This window comes from Nelumbo nucifera, chromosome 3 (genome assembly GCF_055504915.1).
Source record: "Nelumbo nucifera cultivar China Antique chromosome 3, China Antique-T2T, whole genome shotgun sequence".
Classification (NCBI taxonomy): domain Eukaryota; kingdom Viridiplantae; phylum Streptophyta; class Magnoliopsida; order Proteales; family Nelumbonaceae; genus Nelumbo; species Nelumbo nucifera.
The window spans coordinates 29,247,835-29,262,881 of NC_142651.1; the positions used below are offsets into that span (position 1 = coordinate 29,247,835).

Consider the following 15,047-nt stretch of genomic DNA (forward strand, 5'->3'; position numbering starts at 1 on the left):
CTAATTCACAAAATCAGGCAGTGGCTTAGGATTTTGCAAGTTGAAGGATATGAATGTGGCTCTCCTTGGCAAATGACATTGGCAATAAAAAAGAGAAACAAAAGAGCAGCTAGAGGCAGCCTATTGGAGCCAAATTTGGGATTACAAATGGTGGATAGGATCCAGGACAAAGGTTTACATCCTTAGGATGCTCAGTATGGAAGAGAGAAAGCCTAAGATTCTTTTATTATTGATATGACCTCTGAGATGGGAGGTTGATCCTGGATGCTTGGTATGCCAACAGGCCCTTCATGGACATTTTCCCAAGCCTCTATGCAATTGCAGAAGGGGAGTGGCAGCACTACAATTTAGTGGAGAGGGATATCATGTTTCCACTGAAAGGCAGGTATGATGGACCAGCATCTATGGAGGTGGAGAGGGATATCATGACCTGTGACTAATTATACATTGGTAAAAGCCTGTTTTGTTACAAACCAATCTTATACCATAATATTCATTCTGATTTTATGTGATATTGATCCATCGTCCATGGGAAAAGCCTACTTTAACAATCATAAAATTAAACCTGAATTCTGTAAAAACGAGCATACTCGTAAATCATAATATAAACCAAGCTAGTCATTTTTCATTTCCTACAAGAATATGACAATTCACAGAAAAAGATACTACAGACTAGATATGATTTCATAATTTCAATTCAAATATCAAATTAGCTCAGAATCTGTCTATTGTGCAGAACTAAAATATGAAAAATAGTCCTGCACAGAACTTACAAAGGATTAATAAGCTGCCAAAACCAATTAAAAATAAGTTAAACCTAAATAAACATACAATTGCAGAAGGGGAGGGCAGAACTACAATTGGATGGGGGCAAAAGCTTTTGGACTCCAAAGTTCCACAGAAACCTGTTTGATTGGGAAATTCGAGAAGTTAGTAAGATTTTATTTGAATTGCAGATGTTTGCACTGAAAGGCAGGTATTATGGACCAGTTTCTATGGAGGTAGAGTGGTATATCATGACCTGGGACCAATTATACATTGGTAAAAGCCTGTTTTGTTACAAACCAATCATGTATTTTTGAAAACAGCATCCTTTTCGACTAATCGGATAAGCTGATCAGTTTTTTTGAATCTTGCTTTCGGTATACTTTGTTAAAATGATTTTTTGGGGATCCTTTTGTGAATTCTGATGTATAGTTCCTGGCTGTGCAAGGTTGATCTGTCGACACAAAAAATCTGTGTTTACAGCATACTTTTTTTTTATAAATAAAAATTAAACCCAAATTCTGTAAAAACTAGCATACTCATAAATCATAATATAAACCAATCCAGCCATTTTTCCTTTCCTACAAGAATATGAAAATTCACTTAAAAAGATTCTACAGACAAGATATGATTTCATAATTTCAATTCAAATATCAATTCAGCTCAGAACCTGTCTATTGTGCAGAACTAAAATGCGAAAAATAGTCCTGCACAGAACTTACGAAGGATTACAAAAGCTGCCAAAACCAATTGAAAATAAGTTAAATCTAAATAAACATACAGCTAAGTGTTTCTTGAGCAAAAGCATCCTGATACAATTCAACTATTTTGTTCATCTGCATCTTTATTCTTCTTCTTCTTCTCCTTCTTCTTTTTCTTCTCACTTCTATCTGCATCCTCATCACTGCCACCAGTGCTTGTAAGCAATCCAGAGGCATCACCATCCTCAGCCTTTTTGCTTTTCTTCTTCTTTTTCTTCTTCTCAGACTTTTCAACTTCAGAGGATTCGGATTCGTCCTTTACCTTATCCTTCTTTTTCTTTTTCTCTGCCTTCTCTGTATCAGAGGATCCTCCAATTTCACCATTTTCTTTGTTTTTCTTCTTCTTTTTCTTCTTGTCCTTCTCAGTTTCAACTACTTCCTCTATCTCCTCCTTCACCTTCTCAACACCTTCTTCAACTTTTACCTTTTTGGCAGGAACAGGAACAGGGCTATTCTTGTCTTCATCTAACTTACGTTTACGGCCTTCCCCATCTTCCCCCTCCTTATGTTTCTTCTTCTTTTTCTTTTCTTCCTCAACTATAACGGTTTCACCCTTCTCAGGAACTGGTGCAGCGGCAAGACCTGCAACCATAGAATCACCTCCTGTAGGAAGCACCACATTTCTTAGCCACTCTGCTGGTGTCTTCTCATTTGGCTTTCCATGTTTATCCAACTTGCCATCTGCAATCAGCTTCTTCTTCATTGAAGCCCTCGGCCCCAATCCCCATTTTCTTGGATAAGTATCTCGATCCATCACTACCCTCTTAATCCTTGCCACCACACCGTGATCACAAGTCGCCATTACTGCTGTTGTCATCTCCGCAATACCCAATGCAATTGCCTCCCCCTTGGTGGTCATCAGCACAACCTCCTCACCAACTTCAATATCATTTTCAAACCTCAGTAACCCTGGTATCATCAGCTTGGCACCGTAACAGATAGCATTAACCGCCGAATCCTTCACAACTAACCTCTTGTAACTCGTCAACAGTACTTCAAGGGGCATGATAACCCGCCTCAGATAACTCTCATCTCTGTAATTATCATAAAGCCACTGAGCATCCATCACATCGTGCATGGTAACCATGTTATCCTTCTCACCCGAAATACCGGACCGAACACGCCGGAGCTCCTGCATATGCCCTCCGACGCCCAAAATCAGACCCAAATGAACACAAAGCGTCCTTACATAGGTACCTGCCTCGCAAGAAATCCAAAAAACAACCAAATGTTTATCTGGGTCATACTCGAGAAGCTTACTTTCGTAAATCGTTCGAATCCGAAGCTGGCGCTTGACAGCAGAAATCAGCGGCGGCCGCTGAAACAGAGCTCCAGTAAGCGTCTCAAGTGCTCGAGCCACCTTGCCGACATCGGGCACCGCAGAATGAAGCCGGGCAACGCAGACGTACTCTTTTCCGGCACCCTGTTGAGATTTTACGAGTCGGGTCGCCCTGTTGATGCAAACGATGAGGTTGCCAGTGACTTTCGGATCAAGGGTTCCGCTATGGCCGGTCTTATCAACTCGGAGAATACGTTTAATCCAGGCCACAACTTCGTGAGAAGATGGGTTAGCAGGTTTGTCGAGATTGATGATACCGTACTGTATGTACTGATCAAGGGGGCGCTTGAGAGGAGAGTAACCGGAGGGAAGAGGAGTGTAGTGACCGGTGCGGACGTTAAGGCGGTCGTAATTCTTGAGGAGGATTGGCCACTGGGAGGTGTCTAAGGAAGGAGTGAAGCTCTGAGGTTTGATCAGGTAATCGTCGTTCTGGGTCGGCGCAGAATCGAAGGGTACCAGAGATTTGGTTCCTCCATTTTCTTCTTGACCCTCTTCGTTGATGCCGCTGCTTTTCTTCTTCTTCTTCTTCTTTTCTGAGCGCGAGAACTCAATCTCGGACATGTCTGACAATCTGAGTGAGTCGTCTGTGTGTGTGTGCGCGCGCTCGAGACAGAGAGTGAGAGGGAGAGAATGAAAGGTGAGGATACTGGGGGGTTTCTAGGGTTTTAGAGTGAGAGGGTTTTGTGAGATTTTACCATTTGTGTGTTTGGGCCGTTGGGCTATGGGGATCAAGTGATTAACACCTTCTGGGTTGCAACCGGTTCCGTACCCAAACCTGGTCTCTGGCCAAAAATCATTGAATCAGTCAACGATTTGTTCAATGGTTTTTGACCATTCTTATTTTTAATTATTTTTTTAATTTTTATTGTCAGAACGGGCCATTCGAAGACCAGACAGTCGAACCGTTGACCTGAAAACCAGTGGCCATAACGGTTTTGTTTCCAGGTCATTTTTTCTAAATGTCAATAATTAGATGAAATAACTTTGTAGTCCTATGGGAATGGTGGACATTGCAAGGGATATCAAAACCTTGAAAAATAAATCCAAAGTGACTTTAAACACAAAAAAAAAATGGCAGTAAATCCACCAAACTGGAAAAACCAAGGAAAAAATAAAAAAAAATCAAGTGTAACTGCTTTGAGACGGAGCCAAACATACATACAATCAAAGAAAGAGATAAAAGTAGATCGTCTTGTAAAAAAAAAAACTTGTACAAGAAAATCCAAAGAAAAAACAAAAGGGAATAAATAAAATGGTGGTAAACCCTAGACCATTTTGGAGGATCTTAAAGAAAAAGACCAAACACAAAAAAAAACAAAAGGCTGAGTTTGGAGTACAAATACAAATATGTAGAGTGCAAAACCTTGTATTTTGTATTATTTTGTATGTATTTGCACTGTACATATTTACATTTGTACTCCTTCCTAACTCAACCAAAGTAGAAAATGGAAAAAAAAAGGAATATATCACACATGCTTGAATAAAGCCCACAGTAGAAAAAACCTTTGAATAGTGAAAATCCAAAAGCATAAAAACCATAATTTTCAAACCGTCCTTGACCTAGATGGACGGACATTTTGGTCATTTTTTTTAAATAAAAAATTATTAAATGTAAAGAGTAAAAGTGATGAAGGAATGGTAGAAATGGCAGTGCTCTCAATGGCGGTATTCTCCGATGGTAATCTTTTGGGTGAAATAATTTAGCTAAGCTAAAATGTAAAGTAATGGATAATTCTTTTGGTATTTCATTATAGTGGAAGGGAACAAACAAAGTGTTTTTGATAGACGACAAATTGTTATACAATGTGGACCAATCCATGATATATTGTAGATCAATCCACACTATCTATCTATCTATATCTATATAAATATAAATATGTATATATATATATATTAAAACAAAGCTGTCAAGAAAGTTTTTCTTTTTTTTGAATTTTTTATTTTTATTATTTCATTTCATTTTTGAAACAACTGATGAGATGCACTTTTCCAATAACCTAAATAATATTTTCTCGTAAAATTACTCCTAAACTACCTCTCCCACTTTCTCCAAAACTATCTCTAATTCCTATTTATCTTCGAAATTATCTCAAATTCCTATTTATCTCCAAAATTATCTCTAATTTACTAGAGAGTTTCTCTCCTACATTATCTCTAATTCCTATTTATCCTCTCCCCTACTTTTTATCTATATCTATCTAAACAAAGTTGGGATTAAAAATTTAAGAATTATTTAAATATTCTAACAAAATTCTATAATAAGTTTAAAATATTTATTAAAAACACAAAATATATTGAAATTAATAATAATTCAATATATTACAAAATTAATAATGAAATTATGTAATAAATTAAAAAAAAATCTAAAAAGTAGAAAATTGATTATAACATAATATTGAAATTAATAATAATTTAATATTTTTACATGATATTGTAAATAATTAATTTCACTTATATCAAGTAATAATTTGAGAGAATAACTTTCATGAAAATTAATATTTATTAATAATAATTTTAAACTCTTAATTTGTATTTATTATCTAATTATATATACTAAAATTAATATTTATTATCTTTTGTGATTATGTATAAATTTATTTTGTTTTGTTATTTAATAGAAAACTTTCAATAATTATTGGAGATTAAATTACTATTGTTGAAATTTTTAAATTTAATTTATTGTACTTATTGTATTTATTGTATTTTTGTTATAAGTTATTGGTTAATATTTATTAGAGATTAAACTATTATTTGGGATTATACTATTTACTGACTAAGTTATTATATTTTTAGTACTTATTGTATTTTTGTAATTATTGTATTTTTCATTATCAATATATTTTTAATAATTGTGTATTTTTGCTTTAAATTTTCAATAATTATTGAAGATTAAACTATTGTTATTTATCAGAGATAAGACTATTAATTTAGTTGAAATTATGAGTATACATGAGTTGGTTTGGTTCAATCGTAGGCTATTTCGCCAACCAAATTGACCTGGTCAGGTTAGGGAGTTGGTTAGCTAAAACCAACTAACCTTTTGTGAGAACGAACCCACACAAGTTGTATCGGTTTGGGTCGAATTTTTTGTTTGGTCAGTCTGTTCAAAAGATTTAAACTTAAAAATTTAATTTAATTTTAAAAATTATAGTGCAATTATTAAAAAATAAATGTAAAAATTAGATTTATGATATAAAACATTTTAAACTAAGAAATATGGGAAAATTTCCACTTTTCTATATTAAAAATTATATTTAAAATAATATATATATATGGTTAGGTCGTTCGATTTTGGTTGGTTTACAAATGGCCAAAGTGAAATTAATCCAACTTGGTCGAATTGGGAAATTTTTTAACCAAAACCAACCTAAAATACTAGAAAACCGACCAACTCGGGACGAGTTAATTGGGTTGATCGGTTTCATCAATTTGATAAATAAACCTAACTTGAGTTAATTACTATTATTTCTGTATTATAAAAAAATTATTAAAAGTAGTATATAAAATATGAATAATTATTAATTACTTAAAAAGTTGAAAATATAAAACAATTGTATACTCTTATGTGTTTTTATTAGTTATTAGAACACACTTTAGGAATGACAATTTTCCCCATCCCCGACGGGGACCCGAATTCCCCGACCCGATGGGGCTGGGACAGGGGATTGTTTTGGCGGGGCAGGGAGGGGACGGAGACGGGGATTAATAGGAATCCCTGGTCGAGGTTGGGGTCAAGGTTGGGGATTAAGGTCCTTGCCTCGCCCCGACCCCGACCCCGATTATGTATATATATATATATTAAATGTTATTTATATTAAATATACTATTATATTATGTATATTATATATATATATATATATCAAAACATATTTAAAACATTATTTATAATTTAAAATTTTTATTTATTAAATAAATTTATTTTAAAAAATACTATTATTTGAAAACATTTTGGGGATTCGGGTTCCCACGGGGAACCCATTCCCGTCAGGGATCAGGGATGGGGTTAATTTCAGAATCAGGGTCAGGAAAGGGGAATATGATCCCCGCCCCGTTGCCATTCCTACACACCTTATAGTTTTGCATATTTACTTAAACCTACCTTATACTTTTCATTTTACTAAAACATCCCATATATTTTACAACTTATTTACTTAATTAACCTTTCATTAAGAAGTGTTTGTTTTGCCATTAGGCCCATGATTTTTTATTATAAAAATACCCTTAACACTTTTTTGTATAAAAAACAAAATTGACCAAATATAGCCAATAGAGTGGATGCCCGTGTCTTATTAAGGGCAAAAATGGTATTTTTATTTTGTTTTGATTAAATTTCTTTAAATGAACATTAGGGTCAACACTGTCATTTTTCACTATCATCTAATGGAAAATTGATTAAATCCATTGCAAATTATAAGTGGTGTTTTAGTAAAATGCTAACTATACGGTAGATTTTAGCAAATCCATAAAACTATAAGGGGTATTTTATTATATGACCATTTCTATTATTTAGCTTTTTCTTAATAAATCCCGTGCACCGCACAGGTCCCCGCTAGTACTCTAATTGAGATGCAACTATTCTCATGGTGCATACCAAAATGGTCTGCACCACAAGTCACACTTTCGAACACTTATTTGTTTCAAATCTGATTATATTCACTCTTCGTTTAACGTGGCTCTTGGCATGTACATTCTTCTTGATTTATGTGAATGATATTGGCATTTAAGTTTTGACCCCCAATGCCTTATGACTATGTTGCAATAGAATTTTGAATAGCATCCACCCACACATTGAGAATCTCATATATTTATATTAAATTCATGGAAGATGTTTCCAATGTATGGTCGAATTTCCATGCTTTTTATGAATTTCCAAGTTGGTTTTAGGGTTTAGGGATTTACCCTACCTCGGTGAAACCGAACTTGTTTTGAAATAAATCCCAAAATACTTTTGAGGATGTGAAGATTTGAACTTAAGCACTCATGATTACAAAAAAAAACCATGGTCTCACTTAACTATTGAGTTACTTAAATGATTGATTATTTGTTTTTCATTTTAATATTTGAATGTGTATAATAAGTAATGCACAGGGCAATATTTATAAAATTTAAACTATAATAATTAGTTTTGAACCATATATTAATATATTCCAATAATCTACATATGAAGTACTCAATTTAATCAATAAAAATAACATAAGTTTATATTGTATTAATTGAAAATCAATATTTTACAAAACATGTTTTTATAAGTGGGATAGTAAAGAAAAACAGGTTCCACGGGTAGACCCTAAATTGACCCTGGAACCACCAAAGCTAGAATTGACTTTCACATGGTAGGTTCCGGTTCCAAAATCCTGAAACTGACCCCTAATGGTAGGTTTTAAGTTATGCCATGCATGGAACCAAACCAAACTGACCCATGCTCACCCCTAGGCTATAAAGAGGATACTAAGGTTTCATGGCATTTGTCTAACACTCGCATCTTCTCTCTATCATCCATGCATTCAGCGATGTTGATTGGGATGATCACAAATCTCAATAGGGTGCTACATCTACCTTGGAAACAACCTACTCTCCTAATCATCCAGAAACAACCAATTGTATCCAAGTCAAGTATCAAAATTGAGTATAGAAGTATTGCAATGGCCACATATGAACTCCTATAGCTATGTTCATTACTTAGGTTTTCCATTGCCCTAGCCCCCCATCTTATGGTTTAATAATCTTGGCATCACATACTTGAGTGCCAGCCTTGTACTCCATGCTAGGGCCAAACAAATTGAATTGGGCATCCACTTTGTTCAAGATCAAGTAAGCAAAAGACTACTCATTATGAAGTTTATTTCTTCCAAAGACTACCTCTACAATATCATGGACAAACCCCTTTGTGTGAACAATGATTTTCTTGTCTCTATGGCAAGCTGAACGTTCCCTTCCTCATGTTCACCTTGAAAGGAGATGTCAAGGAGAATAACACCAAACATAACTGTTGTGTTGCATGGTTGTGCATGGACACTTAACATGAGCTATAGATCACCAACCTTATCCATTTTAATTACTTTCTCTTCTTATCCTTATCTTGTATGCTATAGCAAGTTGTTATCTTTATTCTTTGATGTTAACAATTGTAATCAAACTCTAGTCAATATATAAAGATAACTTCACACATCTCAACACATGTTTTGTTGGAGGGAAGATTCAAATTACAAGAATCTGACCTCCCTCCCTTCTTTTGGTTTGTTTTTGTCTTTATTTTGTTCTCTCCTCTTGAATGCATGTGAAGACCTTTTGTTCCACATTATTTGAAAGAAAGTTGGTTTTGAATATATCACTAAACTTGCTCTCTCCGTGGGTAGGGACTCATAGCAAGGAGGAAAGCACTATACAATGTCCACATGCATGTGAGAGTGGTTGGGGGTCCTTTTCATACATGCACGCGCACTGAGCTAAGCTAGGTTAGGGTGCGAGTGTGTGTATGTACATGTGCACCACATTGTATCATTTTATCATTGATTGTTTTAACCTTTTGAAATTTAATTTTTATGAAAACATTTTCTTCTTCTTTTGTCCTTTCGCATTTTGGCTCTATGTCACTTTGAACGGGTGCCTTGCACATTGTTCTTGAGAGACATCACTCTCTGTGAATGCACATCTATCAGAAGCCTTTTGGTTGTTTTATCTTAGAGACTGATTTGCAATTACCCGGTTGCATCATGTAGACAAATGCGGTTTTAAGGAGAATGACCAAGTGTCACGACTCAGCCTTGTCTAAATTACATTTCTTAATTTCTCTACAAACACTCTTGCACTCCAGTGCGGAAAGTGAAAACCGATAAATTCCATTCTACCTTCTTGATTACATTTTTACAATAGATTGTACACCACATTGTTGGTGGTGGTGCATCATGAACTGTTCTTCAAAGGAACAACTTCACGAATGGAGGCATGGTTGTAATTTTCCAATTTTTTTTCCAAGTCAGACTCCTAGCTACCATACCGATCATTTTCAAGTTTTTGGGATGATGCTTATCTTCGCCATTAGTTAATGGGAAAAATGGTTATTCATATATGATGTCCAACCTAATTAGTTTTAAATTTTGAGAAAAATTCTATAAATGATCAATTAGGGACTCCTCTTGAAATAAGTCAGTGTTGTCTATCTAAACATAAGAAGCATTGGAATGTGATAGGGCTCCTTCTTTGTCTCAGTTTTATATAAAGCCCATGCATCATCACTTGGGTTTTAAACTTTTATGTTCAACCTTCTAAAGCTCCTCCCACCAATGCCGCCATGACTTTTTGATCCCGTATTTTTTTTTCCTTTTGTAAGTCATTTTAACGCCTTATTTAATATTGGCTCCCCTACTTCTTTGTATTTAATGCATTATATCTTAACTCTCCTATTTGAGGTTAATGTGTAAAAGAAAGAGTAATAATATACACAATATGTTGCAAATAATTTGTCTTTTATAAAGCAAGTGATAACTTCTTTGCTCCGGTGCTCACTCCGATACCAGACCTTAGTTGGCATTAATGTCTCAAGGTCTTTTGATATTAACCAGAACACTTTTGTTCAAACCCAACTCAGTTCTGGTCCTCATATGATTCAGTGGTGGACTAAAGTTAAACCCCCGAATGATGTCCTGAAAATCAACACGGGTGGTGCATAGTGTGTCACTCATTCTGCCATAGGCTTGGCTATCAGGGATCATAATGTTGCTTTCGTCTTTGGTAGAACTGCTCTCTTTCGATGCTGGGCGATTTTGGAGGGTCTGAGGTGTGCGAAGGCGATGGGTATTGATTAGGGATCCAAACGGATTGGATCAGATTAGAATTAAGGTATATTTGAATCTGATCCGACATTGTTCATATTGGATATGATCTCATCCAAAGATTTGATTGGATCTGATAGAATTCGACTTAAATTTAATTGGATTTTCAGATTTAATTCGTTCCAACTTGTTTTTTTTTTAAATTAATAAATTATTAAAAGAAAATTAAAATATACTAGTTTAAATAAAGTAAAAAAAAATATAAGCATTTTTTAGTTATTTTCATCATATGTATACATATTTTTATAAAAAAACAAATAATATAACAAATTTATAAATAAATAAACGACATATATATGTATTATATATATTTATATTTATAAATATATAATATATATCGGATCGGATCTTCTCAAATCAGATAGGGGGTGATCCAAATCCAATATGAAGATCCGAATAGGGGTGATGTGAATTCTACCAAATAGGACCGGATCCTCCTTGGAGGTTACTTTCCACCATCATTTATGCTATGTTTGGCTTGAATGAAAAGGTAGGGAAATGAAAGGAAAGGTAGGAAAACCTTTACAAACCTTGTATAAATTTCCCTACTTTTCCTTCAAACCAAACATGGCCTTAGTGTAAACATCTTGCATCTTGCTTTTCTTCTTCCAGGTTTATCTATACATCTCGCTCCTTAATCTCCTATCCCATGGGCTAGCAAGTTATGCTTTTAAACATAGACGTGCTATGACCTGGCCAAACTCATCCCCCATATTTCGCCAGGTCTACTAGGGCTGTTCACGGGTCGGGTTGGGTCAGTTTATTGCCGTTTTTTCAACCGACCTGACCTGGTCGATTTACCTAGAAATGAAACCGAAACCGACCCAATACTAAGTAAAACCGACCTGGTCGGTTTGAATCGGTTTGGGTCAGTTTTGTGAATGATTCTCTCGATGTGAACAGTAAAGGAGTCAAGTCTAAGAAAGCAAAGGCATGCCTGAAAATTAAAAATAATTTGATGGATTAAAACTGATATTTTATATATCAGAAATTTTATATATAATATGTATATTTCTGAAATAAAGCTGAAATATATATATATATATATAACATCTAAGTCGATTCGGGTTGGTTCGGTTTCAGTTTTCACACATGAAAACTGAAACCGAACCGAACCATCGGTTTATGCTTTTTTGTAACCCAAAACCGACCGGTGATGAAGAAAAACCGGCCAACTTGGGTTGGACCGGACCAGATTGGTCGGTTTGGGTCTTGCTATGAACAGCCCTAAGGTCTATAGATGTAATTCATGGATCTTTTGATCTGCCTTTTGGCTTAAAAAAAATTCTTTATTGCCCTACACCATGACATTACATTAAAATGACATTAATTATTAACTTTTAACCCAACTTTATGAACTTTAAGATGAATATTAAGAGTTCACAAAATTTATATTGGTTACAACTTGTTTACTGAGTCTTAGATTCTTATGTGCTTATAACTTGTTTACTGAGTCTTAGATTTGTTGTTATTGATGCATTTGTTTGATTCATATGAGTTGCCCTAATGTATTCTTGTTCATTCTAGTCATTTACATCATATTCATGCATTTTTAAGCATATTCCAATATATATCTTAAAATTACCTATACAATTGTTATACCTTCAACCTTGCTCATAATAAGGGAATAAGTCTGATCTTGCTTATGTCTCAAAGAACCTTAAATACTCAAATCTCCTAGAGAGACAAAGAAATTAGAATTTTCTCTCCTATATATCCATTATGGTTCCTATGAAGTGTTACATAGCAAAGTACCCCTAAGGCCTAGTTAAAATAATAGAAAATGCATGGTTTTGCAGTCTACATATTTGTATTTGTACTCCATCCAAATTGAGCCTAAGGCTGCATTTGTTTGAGGTGTAAATTCAAATTTTACACTACGGAAAAATGTGAACCGGTTTAATGATCGGTGGAAATTGGGATTGGTTGATTTTGAAAATTTACACCGATCATATTTGGTTTTATATGGTGTAAATTTTCAAACTGGGTATCGACGGAAAAAGGTGAACAAGCAATGCTTATGCAGTGAATCTTACCACTGCACAGTGATTTGTGCTGATACACTACTCGCCGCCACCGGAACTCTGATACACCAGAACTGGGTCTGCACAGAGCTCAGATACGCCGCTCGCTGCTCACTGCTCATTGATACTTCGGAGCTGGTTCACTCTCTTCTTCGATCGAACTCTTATACATCGTCGCCGCTCATCGCTCATTGATATGCTCACCGCTCACCAATACTCTCTTCTTCAATCGAACTCTAATACGCTCACCACTCACTAATACGTTGGAGTTGGTTCACTCTCTGGACGGAACTCTAATATGCCACCGCCATCACATTGGTTCACTCTCTTCTTCGATTGAACAAAAAGATGCAACTGTTAGACAGAGGAGAGGAGATGCGAGGTAACCGTTGGACAGAGGAAAAGAAAGGTAAAGTTTTACATCGATTTTATCGATATAAACTTTCCATTGATTTCCGATGAATATACTGACAGGAATGAACTTTTACACTCATTAATGAGGTATATTAACATCTCTACTAAATGCCTACAAAATCGAACCGGGGTATAAAGTTTGCCCCGATTCTCATTTACACCTCTACCAAAAGCAGCCTAAAGAAAAAAAAAGGAAGTAATATTACACTAATATGGTATAAGGCACAAGTGATGAGCCTCTAGGGGGGCCAAAACTTGGATTTTTTTTTTGAATCCATTAATCACCCTATTTAGTGCCTCCCCCGGCCTTGGGCATTGGGCCTACCAAACTTAGAATTTTCTCCTACACATTTACTATGTTTCCTAAAGTATCGCATATCAGTACTACACATTTACTATGATTTTTGAAAAATCATAAAAAATTGTTGTTTGATATCATGTATGCCATGTAAGCTAATTTTTGAGAAATCAGCTTTGAGTTTGTTCAGTACTGATTTTCAAGGGCCGATTTTTTTGTATTAGAGTTATTATTCAATGCCATGTTGGATGCCATGTCATCCTCAATAAACTGGAATCAGTTAAAAATCAGGAAATCACCAAAAAAGGTAATCCTTGAAAAGGGCTGATTTCAATAATTGATTTCCTAGAAATTGGCATAATCGGTTAATCGAACAAGAAAAAAAATCATTGATTCTTCAAATTCTGATGTGGATCCTATGTGGTGCTGATTTATGGGAAATCATCATTAATGCCAAACATCACCTAATATAAACATAAAGATCGGGGCAAGTAGTGAGATTCTAGAGACCGGGTTCAATCCTGACACCGTCCTCACAACACTTGCAGCCTTGCATTGGGAACATCTCCCTAAATTGGGATTTGTTCCTCACAAAGCACTCCTCACACCGACCTCATAGCCACATTCCACCATGAGAGCATCTCCCCATGAATAATATTATATGCAAGTATGGGAAATGTTCTTGATGTATGGCCAAGACATGCTCTATCCATAAATAATATATATATAAGTATGGAAAAGTTCCAAATACACGATTCTAAGGCCATGTTTTGTTTGAAGGAAAATGTAGGTAGGGAAAGGAAATGAAAGGTAAGGAAATGTAGGGAAACCTTTACAACCCTTGTATTGGTTTTCCTACCTTTCCCTTCCTTTCCCTACCTTTTCCTTCAAACCAAACATAGCGTAAGTGTTGTGCGGACATATTCCGGTCTCAAGCTTCTAGACCATTTTGTATATCCTAGTCTTAGACATAGGGACTAGGGGTCTTGTATTATACATATCTATTTACATGTTATTAGCTAGGTTGGTGGGGAAAAAAGGCTAAAAGGGTGGCGGTAAGTGATGCAAGGTTTTCAAAACCGGACCGGATGGTCGGACCGAAAAAACTGGGAACCGGTCAGGTGACCGGTTTCGGTTTTCCCCCAAACAGGAAATTTGCCCAAAACCGTTGACATGTATCAGTAGATATGTATCGTGTCAATGCTTTCCGATACGCCCCTAAACTAGCCCCTCTAAACCGATTTCAAAAAAAACAAAAAAGTGAAACATAAAATAAAAGCACCGACATAGACAGATAGGGTGTATTGGCGTGTGTCTATATTTAAAACCTTGAAGTGATGTATTATTATTTAGTTGCTTTTGTTTAAGTGTTCCTCAACTTTTGCTCAAAAGGAGATAATAATAATGACCAATAGGAAGTTTAATTACTGACCAGATATATTAGCCTTGTTGATATCATAAAAGGGATTACATTTCATTTTCATTTTCATTTATAGACAAATTTCAGCCTAACTGCCCTTTGCGATGTTAGATAGCAAAAGGCCCTTTTTGGTATTTTCATGACTATTTTGGTGGGGAGGAAGGGTAGTGGGGGTGGGGTGGGTGCACGTGAGG

General features: G+C 35.4%; 1 protein-coding gene across 1 annotated transcript; it reads right to left on the bottom strand.

Annotated features, from left to right (window-relative positions):
- Positions 1 to 1,363: 1,363 nt before the first annotated feature.
- Positions 1,364 to 3,568, bottom strand: LOC104609065 (H/ACA ribonucleoprotein complex subunit 4). Its single transcript, XM_010275306.3, has one exon. It carries the CDS (start codon positions 3,424 to 3,426, stop codon positions 1,585 to 1,587), a length of 1,842 nt encoding a protein of 613 aa, XP_010273608.2. The 5' UTR covers positions 3,427 to 3,568; the 3' UTR covers positions 1,364 to 1,584.
- Between the last annotated feature and the right edge of the window lie 11,479 nt (positions 3,569 to 15,047).